Genomic DNA, 15,989 nt, shown 5'->3' with positions numbered 1-15,989 from the left:
CTCAAGCCACCAGATTGTATTATTTGTAAATCGGGTTATAAATGTCCATGGGTCTTATCAAACCCAAGTAGCTTTTAAATCGGGTTATAACATCTCATTTATTTGTGAAACCATTTCATCATCAAATACTAAGTATATTATTAACTTACGTATAATAAATAAAATTAAAAAATAAATAAATATTATAAACGATGGGACCGGCGGGAAGACACCACGGAACACACTGACGCAGAAACTAGAAACATGAAGTTTTCAGTTAACGCCTGGTGCAAAAGCGGGCGAGCAAGAACCGGGTTGCTGCAATTGAATAATAATAATAATATTCATATACAAACTCCGGCGCTTTTAATCACAACTCGCAAAGGCCTTCCGTCTTTCATTTCCCCTGACCACATGTCCTTCCTTCCGTCTCCGGATTCTCGTCTTCTTCAGTTTAGCCCTATGCATTTGTAAGCAATTCATATCTTTTCGATTTTCTCTTTAGGGTGAAGAAATTAGGGGTGTTTATCAGATATTGGATACTTAGATGTAATCAATCTGGTGAATGATGAAACTTTCAATTGTTGTATCTTTAAGCATGGAGGGTCCTAATTCAAAGACAATATCAGACATTGGAGGCCTGCATCGCCTTCTCGGTTTACACAGCTACGGTCTTCTGGCTGTGCCTCGGGATTCTATTCTATCGCTTCCAGGATGCTCTAGTACTAACAAGAATGGAGCCTCCTTTGAGACCCCGTGTGGCCGTTTCTTGGTAATTCTCTTTCCGTTTAACTTCGACAAATTTAAACGATGGAACGGGGTATTCTTGTTCGTGTTTGTTCATTAATTGTATAAGAAAGCGTTTCACGAACGCAAACGGACATATCAAACTGAAATAGGTGCACGTATTTAAACGAATAATTGCGCAAACACCAAATAAAAGTAAACGTGAACATCAATCTGTTGGACCCGAAAAAATTAATTAAAGTAGATTAGATTCTATTGGATGATATTTTAATTTCATTAAACTAGACTAACTAGTAATGGCCTAAAAGATTTAAGTGACCATACAAACGAACGCAAATAAACAAATGTTAATAAACGAGCGAGACATTTGTTCATGTTTGCTTGTTTAACTAAATGAACAAAAAGTTTTATCATTTTCGTTCTTTTAACGAACATAAACAAAGTTTCCGCTGAACAGCTCAAGAATGTTTGATTCATTAACAAACCTGTTTGTTGTTAATACCTATAATAAGTGGTATTGTTACAGGTCAAGCCTTTGGATTACATGAAGATGATATCTTCAATGAAACCGGACTTGTTTGTAAGTTTAGCTGATGAAGTACCTGCTTTCGTTACAACAAAGAGGAATAAAGCTTCGGTTGACCGAACTATTAGATGGCTTGATGACTGCATTTCACTAAAACCGGTAATTGATTATGATTTTCCAATATTTGGATATTATAATTTATTAATTTAATTGTTTGTAATATCTTTTGTAATGTAGAAAGACGGGGCTCTTTTTGGATCCATTGTTGGAGGATGCAGTGTTGAAGAACGACAACGTTGTTCTCAAGAGGTAGCAAAAAGAAATGTTTCGGGTATGTTGTCTTCTTTATCGCTTTCATAATTTAATATGTTGCGTCTAAAAGTTACCGCAGATTTTGACCGAATTGGTTTTTTTAGCTAAAAGTAAATTTTTATAAATAGTTTACTTTATTAATTTTTATTTATAATTCACTAGTAAAATATCAAGGTAAGTTAGTTTGGTATAGATTTTTAATTAAGTTACTAGTTTAATTAACTATTATATAAAGACGAATAATTTTGGTATATTTTTTTATTAAGTAACTAATTTAATTAACTTATAAGTATCTTTTAAAGATAAGTTATGTTAGTGCATATAGTTTTGTGTTAAGATTTTGAAACATACAGAGAAAAAAAACTTATGAAGTACCGGATATATCATACATACCAATTACCCGTAAATGGATATTTGGTAATACATGCTACTTGTTTATAATCGAATTCATAGTTTGCATAATCAAAAACCGAATAAGAATTGGTTATTCTGTTAATTAGTTAACTGGTTACTCAGTTTTGGTTTCAAACTGAACCAAATAACCTAATTCCTATTCGGATTCAGTCTGGTTTAGGTTTCGGTTTAAAATTGAATAATGAACACCACTACAGTTGAATAAAAAAGGTTGTGAAATACTGAACACCCCGAATTTAGTTTGAAGACCTAAATGTGATTGGTAAATAAAAACATCCAAATAGTGAAATGAATCCCTAAGGTATCAAAAAAATCTGTAACTTATACTGTTATAAATATTAATAATCTGTAATTAGTAAAAAGAGTGATTTGCTATAAAACCCCTTAAGCTATGTATACCATCCGCTTTCTGGTTATTATTTTTCAAAAGTGAGTTATTATTGACCAACTTGTATTTATGTTTAACTGTAAAATTACACAAATAGTTGAGGTTGTGGGATGATGTGGCATTCCAGGTTATTACATTGGTGGGTTTGGATTTGGAGATAGCATTGATGAGCGGTCTATATTTCTGCATGCTGTCACGGTACTATAATATGTTGTTATTATTGAAAGCCAGTAATCATGCACATTTGATGTACTTATATTATATGTGCATCTTTAGTAAAAAATGATTTGTTTTTTTCAGGACTCGTTACCGAAAGAAAAACCTCGCCAAGTTTGTGGCCTAGGACTTCCAGGTATTTCTTTAACCACGAGCGAAGTTAATAGTTTTATAAATTTTTAATGTGAAAATATATTGGTTTTTAGTCTATTTATAAGTTAAGTGAACTGTTTGTTTACTGAATAATCTTTCATGAATGAAGAGGAAGTATTACAGGGGATTGCTGCAGGAATTGATCTCTTTGACTCCACGTAAGTAGGTTTTGTTGACTAGTTTGACCTTTTTGTCTTTTTTTCTGTTTTTTGTCAACTGAAAGTTATTGTTATGACAGGTATATTTACCATCTTACCCTTGAGGGCTTTGCTCTTATCTTCCCACTTAATGGGAATTTTAAACAAGACCCTCGGTTATGTGACATGGCTAGTGATTACACGAAGATTAATCTTAAAGCAACTGCCTATAGGTAATGATGGCTACATACTCATATATATGTGTGTATGTGTATGATGATTGCTATATACTTATGCAGGAAAGATGCATCACGAATTGTTGATGGATGCACATGCTACACATGCCAGAACCATACAAAAGCTTACATCAATCATCTCCTCAATGTCCATGAAATGCTTGCTCAGATTCTGCTTGAAATGTAATTCTTTTTTTAAAAAAAAACACTAACCCTTAAATTATATTACCGTCACCTCCAAATATTATGGCAAAACAAGTTTGGTAACCAGCCATTAGGGTATTTTAATGAGCCGTCCCGGCTTGGTTCGTGTATTTTAATGAGCTGAAAAGTGGAGCTCGAGCTCGAGCTCAACTCGTAAAAAGCTTCAGCCAGCTCGTGGCTTGTCAATTGTCATGCTGGCTCATTAATTTAGTTTTTATTTGTTGTAGGTTTTTTTAATTATTTTTACACATATTGATGTATTAAAAATAATTATTTTGTAGCATACGCATAATCCAAAATTTATAAACTAGAATTTATAATACTATACATATATTAATTTTGTTTTTTTCCAGCTTTTTTTTAAAGATCGAGCTAATTAACAAGCGAGCCACAAGCCGAACCGACCCTTGCTTTGGTTCGGTTCGGCTTTGCTTGTTTACAAATCGAGCCGGCTCACATTGTTTCGTTTATAAACGAGCTTTTTCTAAGCGAGTTTTTCTTGTGCTTTTTTCAAGCGGGCCATGGGTTTTTTGAATAGCCCTACCGGTAAAGTGCGTAATGCTTGTTTACGGGTCAAAACGTGCTGGACCGGCACTTGTAGTTATAGTCTATTTTTGTTATATTTTGTAAATAATTAGCGTGTTGAGTGAAAGTTTAGCAACTTTTGACCCGTTTCCATATAAATGGGTTGCAATTGCCACCTGTGCCAGTATGCCTAAACTTGTTTTGTTATTGCAGACATAACACACACCACTATTTGTCATTCTTTCGGTTGATAAGAGAAGCAATTACAGAAGGGAAATTCGAGGACTTTAGGCAGAAGTTTATTCAGAACAGGCGTGAGCATCTTTTGGCAGCTTCACCGAGTGATATTGAATTAGAAAGTTTAGTGAGGTAGGTTTATTTATTTTGTCCTACAATTTTGAGAATCCTTGAACTTGATATTATATGTGGTTCAGCCAAAGAGACGAACCTAAACCTGAATACACTGCAGTTAAACTCGAATTGATGTTGCTTATTATTGGTTAAGTCTCTATAGTCAAAACAAGAATGACTTGTATAGGATTAAATGCTTGTTTGAGTTTGAGTAGTGTATGAATCGTTTTTATGATAGCTTTTGAGCTTAAGCTTGAATGTTTATATCATCAAACATTGTTGATGTTCCTTTAGTTATTTGATAACTTGAGATTGATCAAGATTAATTAGGTTGCTCATTAGCTCGAGCTTGTATAAGCCGGCTTGTTTATGATTTTAAAAGTGTTTGTTAGATTTTGAGGCTCATTAAACTAGGGTTATTCATCGGTTCGGGGTTTCTTGGTTTGATACTTTTTTTGGTCAATATTCTAGGAGTAAACTACACCTGTTCGCTCCCTTTTATCCGAAAGAGAGATAATAGCGATATAATATTTGCGAAGAGCACTTAACAATATTCCGCAGTAGAGGCGCACAATATCGAGTTTTTTAAGACCCGGAACCGGTTTTTTTAACACCGGGTGCAAAATGGGACCGGTTTCGGTCAGGAACCGGGACCGGGTTTTACGTAAAAACCGGGTACACCGGGTTTTTTTTGAAATTTAAACAATATAGCCGTTAGGAACCGGTTCCAGCGGCTATATAGCCGTTTTTGACCGTTGGAACCGGTTTTTTAACTATAAACAACTTACCCACATACTATAAATAGCAAGGTGTTGTGTATAATTTGTTAAACCACTTTCAAAACTCTAAAACACACTCTAAATCACAATTAAGCTTTAACCGACAAATGGCAAGTAATGACGACGTTGTTATGGTGATCGAAACAACACGACGCCTCGATGTTTGGTTTCATTACGATTTGTGTGTCATGACCGATTCACAAGAGATGGCCCGGTGCAAGTACTGTTCGAAGTTTCTGAAAGCGGGGTCGAACTCCACCTTACGCAAGCATACCAATAAATATTGTCGTGAGAAAAAAAATCTGGATGCCAAGAAAGCGGAAGCGGGAGAGTCGTCCGGCTCTACAACTCAAGCGCCTATCGCCGGTAACAACGCTTAATCGTTGTAGAACGCCGGATAAAAACGAAGGACGTTGTTTTTTAGTTTAAGTTGTTATGTTTAGTATTGCCATGTTTTAATAATGTTTGTAATATGTGTTGTTTATATAATAAAATGTTCGGCGTCGTTATTGTAATCAATTGAAAAAGTAACAAAAAAATAAAACATGACTAATAAGAAATAAAACATTACTAGTAAAAAACAAAGCAAAGCTAGTTAATAAACAAAACAAAACTTATATATTACTTGAAATTTGATCGTGTTACAAATTATTTTACTAAAACAAATAAAACATTACAAGTCTTCTTATTCTTCACTCTTCACCCTCGTCTTCTTCACCACCCGAATTCTTGGAAGAAAGCCCGTCCTCCACCTCCTCATCATGAATAGGACGCTCTATTGGTATTTCATCTTCAAAGTTCGCCTTGTGTTGTACACGATCCACCGCATCCAAATGATCCTTTAGGCAAATGCAAATCTCTAGAGACTCAGAGTTAATTTTGTTCTTCGCATTGATAATACCCTCCCACTAAGAGAAAAAACCTATTCGGAAGCAACCGTTGAGGCTTGTACGACAAGCAAATCACGAGCCATGGCGGATAAAATAGGAAATTCGATTTGTTTTCCTTTCCACCAAGCCAACAAATCAATATGGCGAATTTCGTCGACCTTTCCATCCTCAACATAGTTTGCTCCACTATATCGTCAAAGTGTTTAAACGGCAAACCTCGTTGAATAACGAACTTTGCCATTCTATCTTGAACTTGGTTTGTGTTGTAACGAAATAGTGTACCATCTTTACCCAAGTCCACTTGGTCGATTGCGCGAACGCCTTGCAAAATGGCTTCTCAATATGCTTTCTTAAAGTCGAGTTTGAATCGTGCTTTAAGAAAGTTCCACAAAGTTTGCATCGAGCCTTTTGATCACCATCGACAGTGAAAACCAAATCTCAATTCTTCCATACTTCTTTGTTGTGGTTATGTTCGAGGACCCCAACAACTTGTGGGTCATCAATAGCACGAACCGGGTCAATAAAAACGTTCTTGTTAGCCTTGTTGTTAGTATTTTTGGTGGGTGCCATAATATTTTTGAGTCGGTTGGTCGGGTTTGTAAAATGAGAAGTATTTTAGATTGTTTTTGAGTTTGGTGGTTATGACAAACTGAAATTTTTATTACTTTTTCAGACACTCATCACGACTTGACTCAAATTTTCGGGACGAAAATTCTTTAACATGGGAATGATGTGACAATCGTCAATTTCAGGTTAACTCCGTTAACTCAACTCCGTCAATTCAAACTTAAGATCATTGAATCTATAACGCACACTTCATTACATTTAAACTAGGGTTTAAATGACGCTTAACACTTACTACATGTGTAGTCTTTCGGGATTTGCACCGAAACGCAAACGAGTTAACGCAAACGATTGGTGAATAAACGAAAAACGTCAAAACAGTAATTATGTGATAATTATGTGTTAGACTTATGTGTTATGTGATAACATGGTTATAAACGTTAACTCAAGATGTAAACAAGTTAGTTTAAGCTAGGAAAAGTAATACTTAGAAGTGGAGGGGCCAGAGTGTAACATAGATTGTTATAAATACATCATTAACAATTAACCCTAACTTATTTACTTTCCCCACAAGAATTCCGATCGGCCTCTCCTTCCTTGTGAACCCTTGGCTGCCGTCACCTATACACACACATACAACCATCAATTCAAGCTTTTGATTGAAGAATTAGGTGCTAGGAAGGTATAATCGATTATCCTATGCATCCTTTATACTTGATTTTGATGTTTGTTGGGTTAACTACAAACCCTAGCTGCCGATTTTCTTATGGTGTTGTGTTAATATGATTGTTGTTGATTTGTTAATGATATGATAACTAGAATTGATATTGTTACATACTAATTACTTGTGTCTTTGATTTTAGTTCAAACAAAAACCCTAATCATGTATGTAATGTTTGATGTGCATGGATGGTGGTTATGGAGTCTAGAGTGTTATATGAATGCATGATAGTTCATAGATTGTTAATATGTTGAGTTTGGATGCAAACAGTTTCTGGACAGAATGTGTTATTGATGTTTAAGTGACTGTAACGAAGTGTAAATGTGAAAATTGGTTGAGATTATTGATACTACAGTAAACTAGGTTGAGTCTAGTTTCTAAAGAATATAAACTTGTAATTTTTGGACAAGTAGAAGTTAACTTTTATGATTTTACAAAAACGTTGTGCAAAGCTGAGCTGTTAGACCTGCTGTTAGGTTGTTTTGTAAATATTATATCTCATGAACTACGAGACCAATTGGGTTGGTTCCACTTCTGGAAGTTTACTTATTGAGTTAGGAACCTAACCCAAGTGGTCTTGCATTTATTGTATTTTTCGTTTAACGGGAATTGCAAATAACATTCTGTTGCGCATGAGTTTGACTGTTATGAGTTTGCTGTAACGATTTGATGATTGTGAGAAAACTATGTGGAATTAAAATATAATAAAATATTTTCTGGAAACCTAAGACATATATGCTTCTGTGATGATTTTTGGTAAATTAATTGAGATGCTATGATCGATGGAATAGTACAATCTTTCAAGTAGAATTTCTGTCTCGGTGAAACTAGCTGCTGAGTTTTGTGAAAACGCATGAAACATGATACTTGCTATATAATTGTTATGTTTTGACCAAATTGCCTTTATGGGGAATAATGGCTAGTTAATTGTCATGATTTGACCAAAATGCCCTTACAGGGAGAAATTGCTAGTGATGTACTTTATGAATACATGACACGTATATGATTGCTTACACATGTAATGTATCACAAATACACTTGTTAAAGTCACACACGATTCACAAACGAAACACGAAACATGTTATGTGCATAGGTATTATGTGCCGGGTCTAGAGACTCGATAATATTCCGACACTTAGAAAAATCTCTTTGTTGTTTTAGAACGCTAGAGAGAGTTTTTCTGTGACGCGCATCTTGGTGATTTAATTTGGGAATTTCTTCGCAAACAGTGAGTTTCACCTTCCCCTTTTAAACTCTTTAAACGCTTTTCTCTTGGGGGAGATAACATACTCCGAACGCATTTTAGATTTTGTTTATATAGATTATATATCACTTGTAAAGACTAAGTGGCAAACGCGTAAACTAAAGTCCTTCATAACATCGAACCGGTTAATATTTGGATAATAGCGAGTCACTGTTGAGTAGTACTACTGGGTTTGACAAACCCCACCCAACGCTAAACTCGACTGGATGTCGAGCGGGTGTAATCTTGGCTAAACACATACCATGGTCTGGACGACCTGGTGGCAAGGCAAATTGATAAACCGTCAGCTTCGGTGTCGAACACTTAGTGATACTTGTTTTATAGGCTAGCTACCTATAGATATATAATTGACATAACACTATCTGGTAACGCAAAACGCTGTAACGCAAAACGCTGTAACGCAAAACGCTGAACGCAAACGCTAAACATTTATTTTTATATAAACTTGTGAACTCACCAACCTTGTGTTGACACTTTTAGTATGTTATTCTCAGGTAGCCGAGGCGGGCGCGCGGTTTAAGAACATGCATTGCTTGAAACACTTTTAATTGTGCATACTTATTTTAAGCTGTTATCACTGGGTTTTAAGTCGTCCTGCGTGACGCAACATTGGTTTCTATGGTTTTACGTTTCCGCATTTGATTACTCGTAAACGTTTTCATGGTTTTGAAACTTTGTTTTATGGTTTGATTATAACTAATGATTCCGATCCTGTTAGTTCACACCCTCTGACGGTAAAACTCCGTTAGTGGATTTTGAGGGTATGACAGTGGTGAAATAAGGGGTGGAAAAACAATTTATATAAAGGTTTTGGACAATAAAAACCGGTTCCAACGGCTATATTACCGTTAGAACCGGTTACAACGGCTATAATACTCTCAAAAACCGGTTCCAACGGCTATATTACCGTTGGAACCGGTTCCAACGGCTACTTTCTGACCTGCTGTAAAATATCCGGCAGAACCGATTATTCCGGGTAGGAACCGGTTCCAAAATGGAACCGGGTACGAACCGATTAGAGATACAATATGTGGAACCGGGTACGGATTTCGGATATATAAATACCCAAACCAGGTATTAGGTCCACCGGATACGAACTGGAACCGGTTCCGGGTCGGGTACACCGGTTCGGGTCCGAAACCGGTTTTTTGTGCACGTCTATCCGCAGTTTGTAATATATCATTTCTCAGTTAGTTTGAAGTCCACATATCAGTTCAAACAAACCATAAAAGTTGAATATTTTAACTGACTTCCCACGAATGGCGATACTAAAGAAACACTAGACCTAATCCCCTAAGAGCTTAGATCCAATGAGTCCATAGGGTACGGGTCAAATACTACTAATAACGATACAAGTCCAATCTCCCAAAGTCCAGTGACAGAAACCTGCAAAACAACCACCGTGAGCTCGTTACGGGAAGGACAAGGAGGGGGGTCTTCCCGTAACCACCCTCCGGCGTGAGAATAAGTACAATTCCGGTTGAGATAAAGTACTTAAGTATTTAGAGTAGATAATGGAGAGTGAATGTATTACCTCATGGAGATTGTGGAGTATTTATAGCCGAATGATGTGGGAATATAGTTGGCCTAGCTGTCCCTTTCTAGAAGATGCCATTGTAACCGCCTAGACACGTGTCCACCTGTAATAGGTTGAGCTATACGACCCATGTGCATGGTTGTAACAACTTGGACACGTGTCTGTATATGATAGGACGAGATAAACTTGACCATATGCATGGTTGTAACAACATGACCAGCTGTCCTTCTATTGGCTGAGGGGTCACGTGCTTTCGAAGAAAGGATCTTGGTAGATCTTCTAGAATGAAGTTGGGTAATCACAGTTGTCCTATGACGTTTCCTTCTGGCCATCCTTGCGGGTGGGAACAGTACCCTGCAAATGACTTCTGAGGGTGTCTAGATCCTCCTTTGTCTTGAGTTATGCGGGTGATTTATATGTTTCACGGGTGGCATATGAGGGGGTCCCCTCTGACTCGCGGGTGATACTTAAGGATATTTGGGTTTTTTTGGTACTATCTCTATAAAGTATATTGCATAATTGATTGTATGTATTCATATTCTTTTGAAATTTTTAAAAGGTTATAATTATAAATATACCTCCTCCCACATTGGTGAGGATGACCTTTACCATTCACACGAATACAACAATGCGTTGTTATTGTGCTTCGAAATGGAAAGACTGAGACATGAACCTTAAGGCATCGTAGATGAAAATTGCACCCTTAATTGATAATTCCTTGGCTACCATGTAACTATTAACTAACTTTCTGAATAAAGGCATTTGGGTTTTAATTGAGCTTGGCTTCTTAACATTAGTGATAACAATCACGTCATCCAGGCGAGTTTGTTGAACAAACTGGCCATCCGAACAAGTTTATAAACATTTCGTCATGACGAGTTTGATGCACAAACAAATTGTCCCAACGAAATTTGTGTTTGGGGAACAAACAAATCGTCTCTTAAGTTATTGGTAGCATGTAACGTCTACTTATTAGTCTTACAAACACGTCGTCCGACCCATAAACACCACCCACCCGATAACATGCACACTCGAGCCACGTGAGTCTGACGTCAGGTCGCTGTAACCCATTTCACCCCAAATAAACGGTTTATCATTTGGCATATTCTCTCTCTCTCTCTCTCTCTCTCTCTCTCTCATCTTCACATACGCATTGATTACCACTGAATTAAACTCCTCATCCACTTCATCTATTATTATTATTATTATTATTATTATTATGCTGCTTTCCGCAAATTCAACCTCAACCTAACTAAACTACGTCTCCGATTTCATTTTCATTTAAAAAAAAAGTGATTAATCGTGATGGATCTGTGTGCCGTACAGATCAAACCTGCAACACCATGCTCTTACGTGGTATCATCCAAGACTAATAATAATAATAATAATAATAATAACTTCTTGTCTAATTCTTCCTCATGCTCATGGAAGAGATCCAGAAATAGGGCTTCGTGTGATATTATTAGGTATCCATCGCTTGTGGTGAGAGCTATGGGGAAGAGCAACTCGCATAATTCCTCCTCTTCTACAGGTAACATTTCTGCTTCTCTTAGGTAATTTGGGGTTTTTTTTTTAACTAATTTTGATTTTGTTTTGAAATTAGTAGTAGTTGATTTTGCATGAATGCAGCTGTTTTCTTATTAATTTTGGTTTCTGATTGTTGTTAATTTATTGCCAATTCAATTTGGAATTACTGTAATACCTAATCTAAAATATTTTGAGTTAGGTTTTCAAGTTTTTGCTAATATTGACTATGTTTCATGCTTATCCATATCAAAATTGCTTTGAATTATCCAATTGTTATTATTATTATTTTCTTTGGCTAAACATAATCTACTAATTATTTTGTTTGATTAATAGGGACAAAGTTGTTTTTTTAATTTATATTAGATCCTATGTTTTCTTTCAATGACAATGTGAAACAAGACAAAGATGAATGATTAAAAAATTTAATGATCAATATTTTAGAATGGTGATACCAATGCTACCTAACTTAACTTCTAGAATGCTGGAAATGTCTATTGCATGAGCCTATTCATTGTATATTTGTATTTGTGTTGATGATGTAAATGAGTAAAAAGTACTGACATTTAATCTGTCCCTTTTCATAAAAGTGTTTTAGATTAATGTATTGAACTCAAATAGCTCTTAAATACGTCTTAAAAATTGTGGTAACTTAGTATATCATGTCAAGTTAGAATAGTGGGCCCAGTTTTACAAATTGAAAATTTGGTGTTATGCATAATAAGCATGATATGCACACAATTACATGATGTCTACTAATAATGTTATTAGTATATGATGTATGTACTATACTTTTGTGTCTATTATCGATTCTTCCTTAGAAATCTTTAGGCTTTTGCACTTTCTTCGGGTTTTCACTTCTGGTTATAAATCTGATATTTACATGTTTGTATGTACACACGTCTGCCTACATATGTAGATCTACATTTACAGCATTTTACACATACGTATAGTCATATATTCATACACATAGATATGCTTACACAGTTTGACCAGGCACAGTTAAAGCCTTAAGCCCTTAAAGGAAGTTTGTAATGGTTAGTGAAATAATAATTGATGGCATGTAAGACATCGTGGATCAATATGAAGTGTTATCAATAGTTTTGTAGTGCCTAATAATCGTCTTAAGAATTGTTGTTCTCTTGAAAATTTACCAAATAGGTTTTTATTTATTTTGGGACAGAAAAAAGATGAATTATTATTATTTCCATATCATTCTTTCAATTGTATGATTTTTGACAGCATAAATGAATGATAAGCCTTTATCGTTGTATATATCACGATCTTGTTAATCTTCATTTATCTCAATTTCTCAAAGCTTGTACTTCTCATATTACCATGTTCATAAATAGAAGGATTCATGGCGCATGAATAGAAAATGACCAATATACCCTTATAGGAAACGGTGATCAAGAAGGAGAGGGCCTCAAAGGAAACAATTCTAGTGATACGGGTTCCCGAAAGTCTCAACATAAAGCCACTGATTGGAGAGAATTTAGGGCAATGTTGTATCTTAATCAACAGGTTATATTTCTTAATTGCCTTATGTTTTCTCTATGTAAAGCGTCACGGGTCAAAAGGGGTTGGGCGGGGTTGACTCAAAACACTAAAATGCTAATTTTTTTGTTATTGACGACAATAATTATATGATTTAAAAGAATTGGGCTTGTAAACAAACCGAACTGAATATTCAGCGAATCATTCGTGAACCATTTGGCGGGAGGTTTGTTTATATAACAAACGTACGAACATAAACCCATGACTCTTTTTTTTTTATTCATGTTCATGTACTTTCGGTCATTTAAATCCGTTTATGTTCATTTTTGTACACCCATTTTGTTTTTTACTTTGTTTGTTTGGAGTTATTTCGTCCACATTTGTTAATATATTTATTTAGGCTTGTAAACGAACATGAACAGAGCTTGTCCATGTACATTAACCGAACAAACGATCGAAAACGAACAATTAAGTGAACAGTGTTTTCTTGCTGGCTTGGGTAATGGGTCAAAAGGGGTCGACAGGGTTGACCCGAAACTTAAAGTATATGATTTAAAAAGTTTGCATGTAAATGAATCCGACGTTCAGTGAGCCATTCGCGAGCTGGAAGTTTGTTTAACTTAATTTATTTAATAAATGAACGGACATGAACGCATGACACGCCCGTTCATTTTTGTTCATGAACGTATGTTCATGTAAATCGGTCTATGTTCATATTCTTAAGTCTTAACGAATGAGCATGAAGAAGAAAACTTCGCTCATTTACTTGTTCGTGTAGACGTGTATGATTATTTATTCGGTTAAAGTCAACCCTTTTGTTTGGATTTGGATTTGGATTATACGAAACAGAAACACAACCCAGATCAACTCGTTCACAAGTAAACGGGCCAAAATCGCTACTTACTTTTTACCAACAGGAATACAACTAACTTCTCAGGTCAACTATGCAGTCAATGCTTAACAAACAAGACGAAGCGGTCAACACAGAGTCAAAACGTCTCGGGTCAAAATGGGCCCACCCACTTACCGCCCTCGAAACAGGCTGTGTCCTCGTTGCAACGGAAAAGCTTGACGGGGTTCAAACATTTGAAAGATCAGTCGTCTTCTTATTGGGCTCGGGTACTCGACACCCGCAAGAAGGCCCGTTTGGAGTAATAATAAACCGACCACTTCACCAAAGGATCAAACACATGAAACCTGTTAACCTCCATTTAGGGACCACGTTTTCCGAGTGCTCGTTGCACTTGGGAGGGCCCCTCGAGGCGAGCATATTTTTGTTGAAAACCAATGGCAAAAACAACCATGTTGTTGATTTTGAAGAAGTCGTTCCCAGTTTATGTTTTGGGTCACGAAACAGGTTAGATGAAGCTTCAGGTTTAGTGAAAACCGGGGTTTTGAAACCACAGGATTTTAGGTTTTTTGTCGGGTATGCCGGGTGGCAGCTTGATCAGCTTAGAGAAGAGATTGAAGCTGGGTTATGGCTCGTGGCAGCATGTAGTTCAAATTTGGTGTTTGGTGGGGCCCAAAACGAGGGTTTGTGGGAGGAGATTTTGGAGCTTATGGGTGGGAGTTACTCGGAGCTGAGCCGCAAGCCGAAGCAAGATTTATAATTATTGTTTTGAAGTGATTTGGGTTGATATGATATTGAAGTACTTGAGGTTTTATGATAAATTGGTCTCAAGTTGTACAGAATGGACAAAGTAGAGTATTGTTGTTTTACATATAAATGAACCATAAGCTACTGTTTCAAATGTCAAACATCATAATTTGACTTTCAGTTGAATCGGGCCATACCAATCTACTTTTGATCTTGTCTGCGTGCGTTTTGAACTGCTCCTTGAATGTCTTTCGTGTGCTTTTGTAAAATGTTTTTTCGTTCGCAAGACTATGCTTGCAGTAAGCGAATATCGTAGCAAGTGGAGGGGGCGATATCAACTTATTTACCTTTGAACGGGTTTGAGTTCTGTGTTGTTTTATCTCTTGGTAAAATGATTTTCTTTTGATGGGACAGATCAAAATGGGTTGAACTGGTAACACAGTTTGAAAGTCTGCCATATCTATTTCTAATTCATACAAACTCCAAAATATGTATGTTCAAGTATATAGGTTATCATTGTAATAATATTGTTTAGTTCATAACCAACACATCAACTACCTATAAAATTGACAAAAGTATGCGGGTCAACCAAGCCTGGATTAGCCTGTTTGTGACCAATATGACAAGTGACTCTGTCAAATCGTTACTCGCCCTGTCCAACCCGACATCTTGTCAGCTCTGATATGAAGCTTACCATGGTGTCTTTGCTGTGTACATTATCGAACTTACTGGAATTATGTGCTTGATGCATGTTGGTCGACTGGCCGTTGGTCATTTTAGTGCAAGATCGACGGGTAAAAGTGTCATCCTTAAATTTGTACCAACTGTGTCGTCTTTAAGGTTCCTAGTCAACGCTCCTGCGGCACTTCGAGTGATGAGAGTTCAACCAAGTCTTACCTATTTCGTTCTCTTATTGATCTCACATTCAACCAGTACCCAAATGCATAAATTTGTCCTTGTGAATAAACATGAATTTGAAAAAAATCTAAAAAAACCAAAGTCTAATTTTTGGTCCATTTAATTACGAGGATCTGGGCCTTTTAAATACTTTAGTGGGCTGTTGTGGATAACAAAAATGTTTATTTAAAGTTACAGGAGGTTCTCATAGTCGTAAGGGTATTTTTTTTACCTGTAAACTAAATTTGTAATGAGCCCTAATAATTTCACAAATGTTTATTGATAAAAGCTTAGATTTGAATTTTAAAATAAAGAAGCAAATATTTTCTCTTATAGTATGGAAATGGAACACATAAATTTTTCATAAAGAGATGAAAGCCCGCCCAAAAAAGGAAAATGCAATCTATTTATCAACATACAAAGAAATTACCATCTTATAAGTAATTAAAATATCTTGCAAATAACTAGGATCAAATGGGCATCTTTTAAACCTTAGAAAGAAGTCCTAGACTTTGAAAACGGGCTTCCAAA

General features: G+C 36.0%; 2 protein-coding genes across 2 annotated transcripts; both read left to right on the top strand.

Moving 5' to 3' along the window:
* The first annotated feature begins 227 nt into the window (after nt 1-227).
* Nucleotides 228-4,382, top strand: LOC143534897 (uncharacterized). The gene is made up of 10 exons (XM_077029268.1): nt 228-449; nt 577-751; nt 1,253-1,411; nt 1,490-1,583; nt 2,494-2,564; nt 2,667-2,718; nt 2,845-2,893; nt 2,974-3,105; nt 3,172-3,291; nt 4,051-4,382. Exons 1-10 carry the CDS (start codon nt 244-246, stop codon nt 4,208-4,210), a joined length of 1,218 nt encoding a protein of 405 aa, XP_076885383.1. The 5' UTR covers nt 228-243; the 3' UTR covers nt 4,211-4,382.
* A 6,909-nt stretch (nt 4,383-11,291) lies between these two features.
* Nucleotides 11,292-14,775, top strand: LOC143534902 (uncharacterized). Its single transcript, XM_077029273.1, has 3 exons — nt 11,292-11,474; nt 12,867-12,991; nt 13,915-14,775. Exons 1-3 carry the CDS (start codon nt 11,435-11,437, stop codon nt 14,572-14,574), a joined length of 825 nt encoding a protein of 274 aa, XP_076885388.1. The 5' UTR covers nt 11,292-11,434; the 3' UTR covers nt 14,575-14,775.
* The last annotated feature ends 1,214 nt before the right edge of the window (nt 14,776-15,989 follow it).

This window comes from Bidens hawaiensis, unplaced genomic scaffold (assembly GCF_021521415.1).
Source record: "Bidens hawaiensis isolate Kalapana, Puna unplaced genomic scaffold, B.hawaiensis_p1.1 tig00010348_1, whole genome shotgun sequence".
Lineage (NCBI taxonomy): Eukaryota > Viridiplantae > Streptophyta > Magnoliopsida > Asterales > Asteraceae > Bidens > Bidens hawaiensis.
This window is presented reverse-complemented; position numbering and strand designations above follow the sequence as displayed.

Bases quoted from the DNA above. Each gene is read 5' to 3' on its own strand.
- LOC143534897 (XM_077029268.1), top strand. From the start codon at position 244: ATGAAGTTTTCAGTTAACGCCTGGTGCAAAAGCGGGCGAGCAAGAACC. The intron at 1,412-1,489 runs GTAATTGATTAT...TTTGTAATGTAG, and splicing joins ACTGCATTTCACTAAAACCG to AAAGACGGGGCTCTTTTTGG. The intron at 2,894-2,973 runs GTAAGTAGGTTT...TTGTTATGACAG, and splicing joins ATTGATCTCTTTGACTCCAC to GTATATTTACCATCTTACCC.
- LOC143534902 (XM_077029273.1), top strand. From the start codon at position 11,435: ATGGGGAAGAGCAACTCGCATAATTCCTCCTCTTCTACAG. The intron at 11,475-12,866 runs GTAACATTTCTG...ATACCCTTATAG, and splicing joins TAATTCCTCCTCTTCTACAG to GAAACGGTGATCAAGAAGGA. The intron at 12,992-13,914 runs GTTATATTTCTT...TCAACTATGCAG, and splicing joins TGTTGTATCTTAATCAACAG to TCAATGCTTAACAAACAAGA.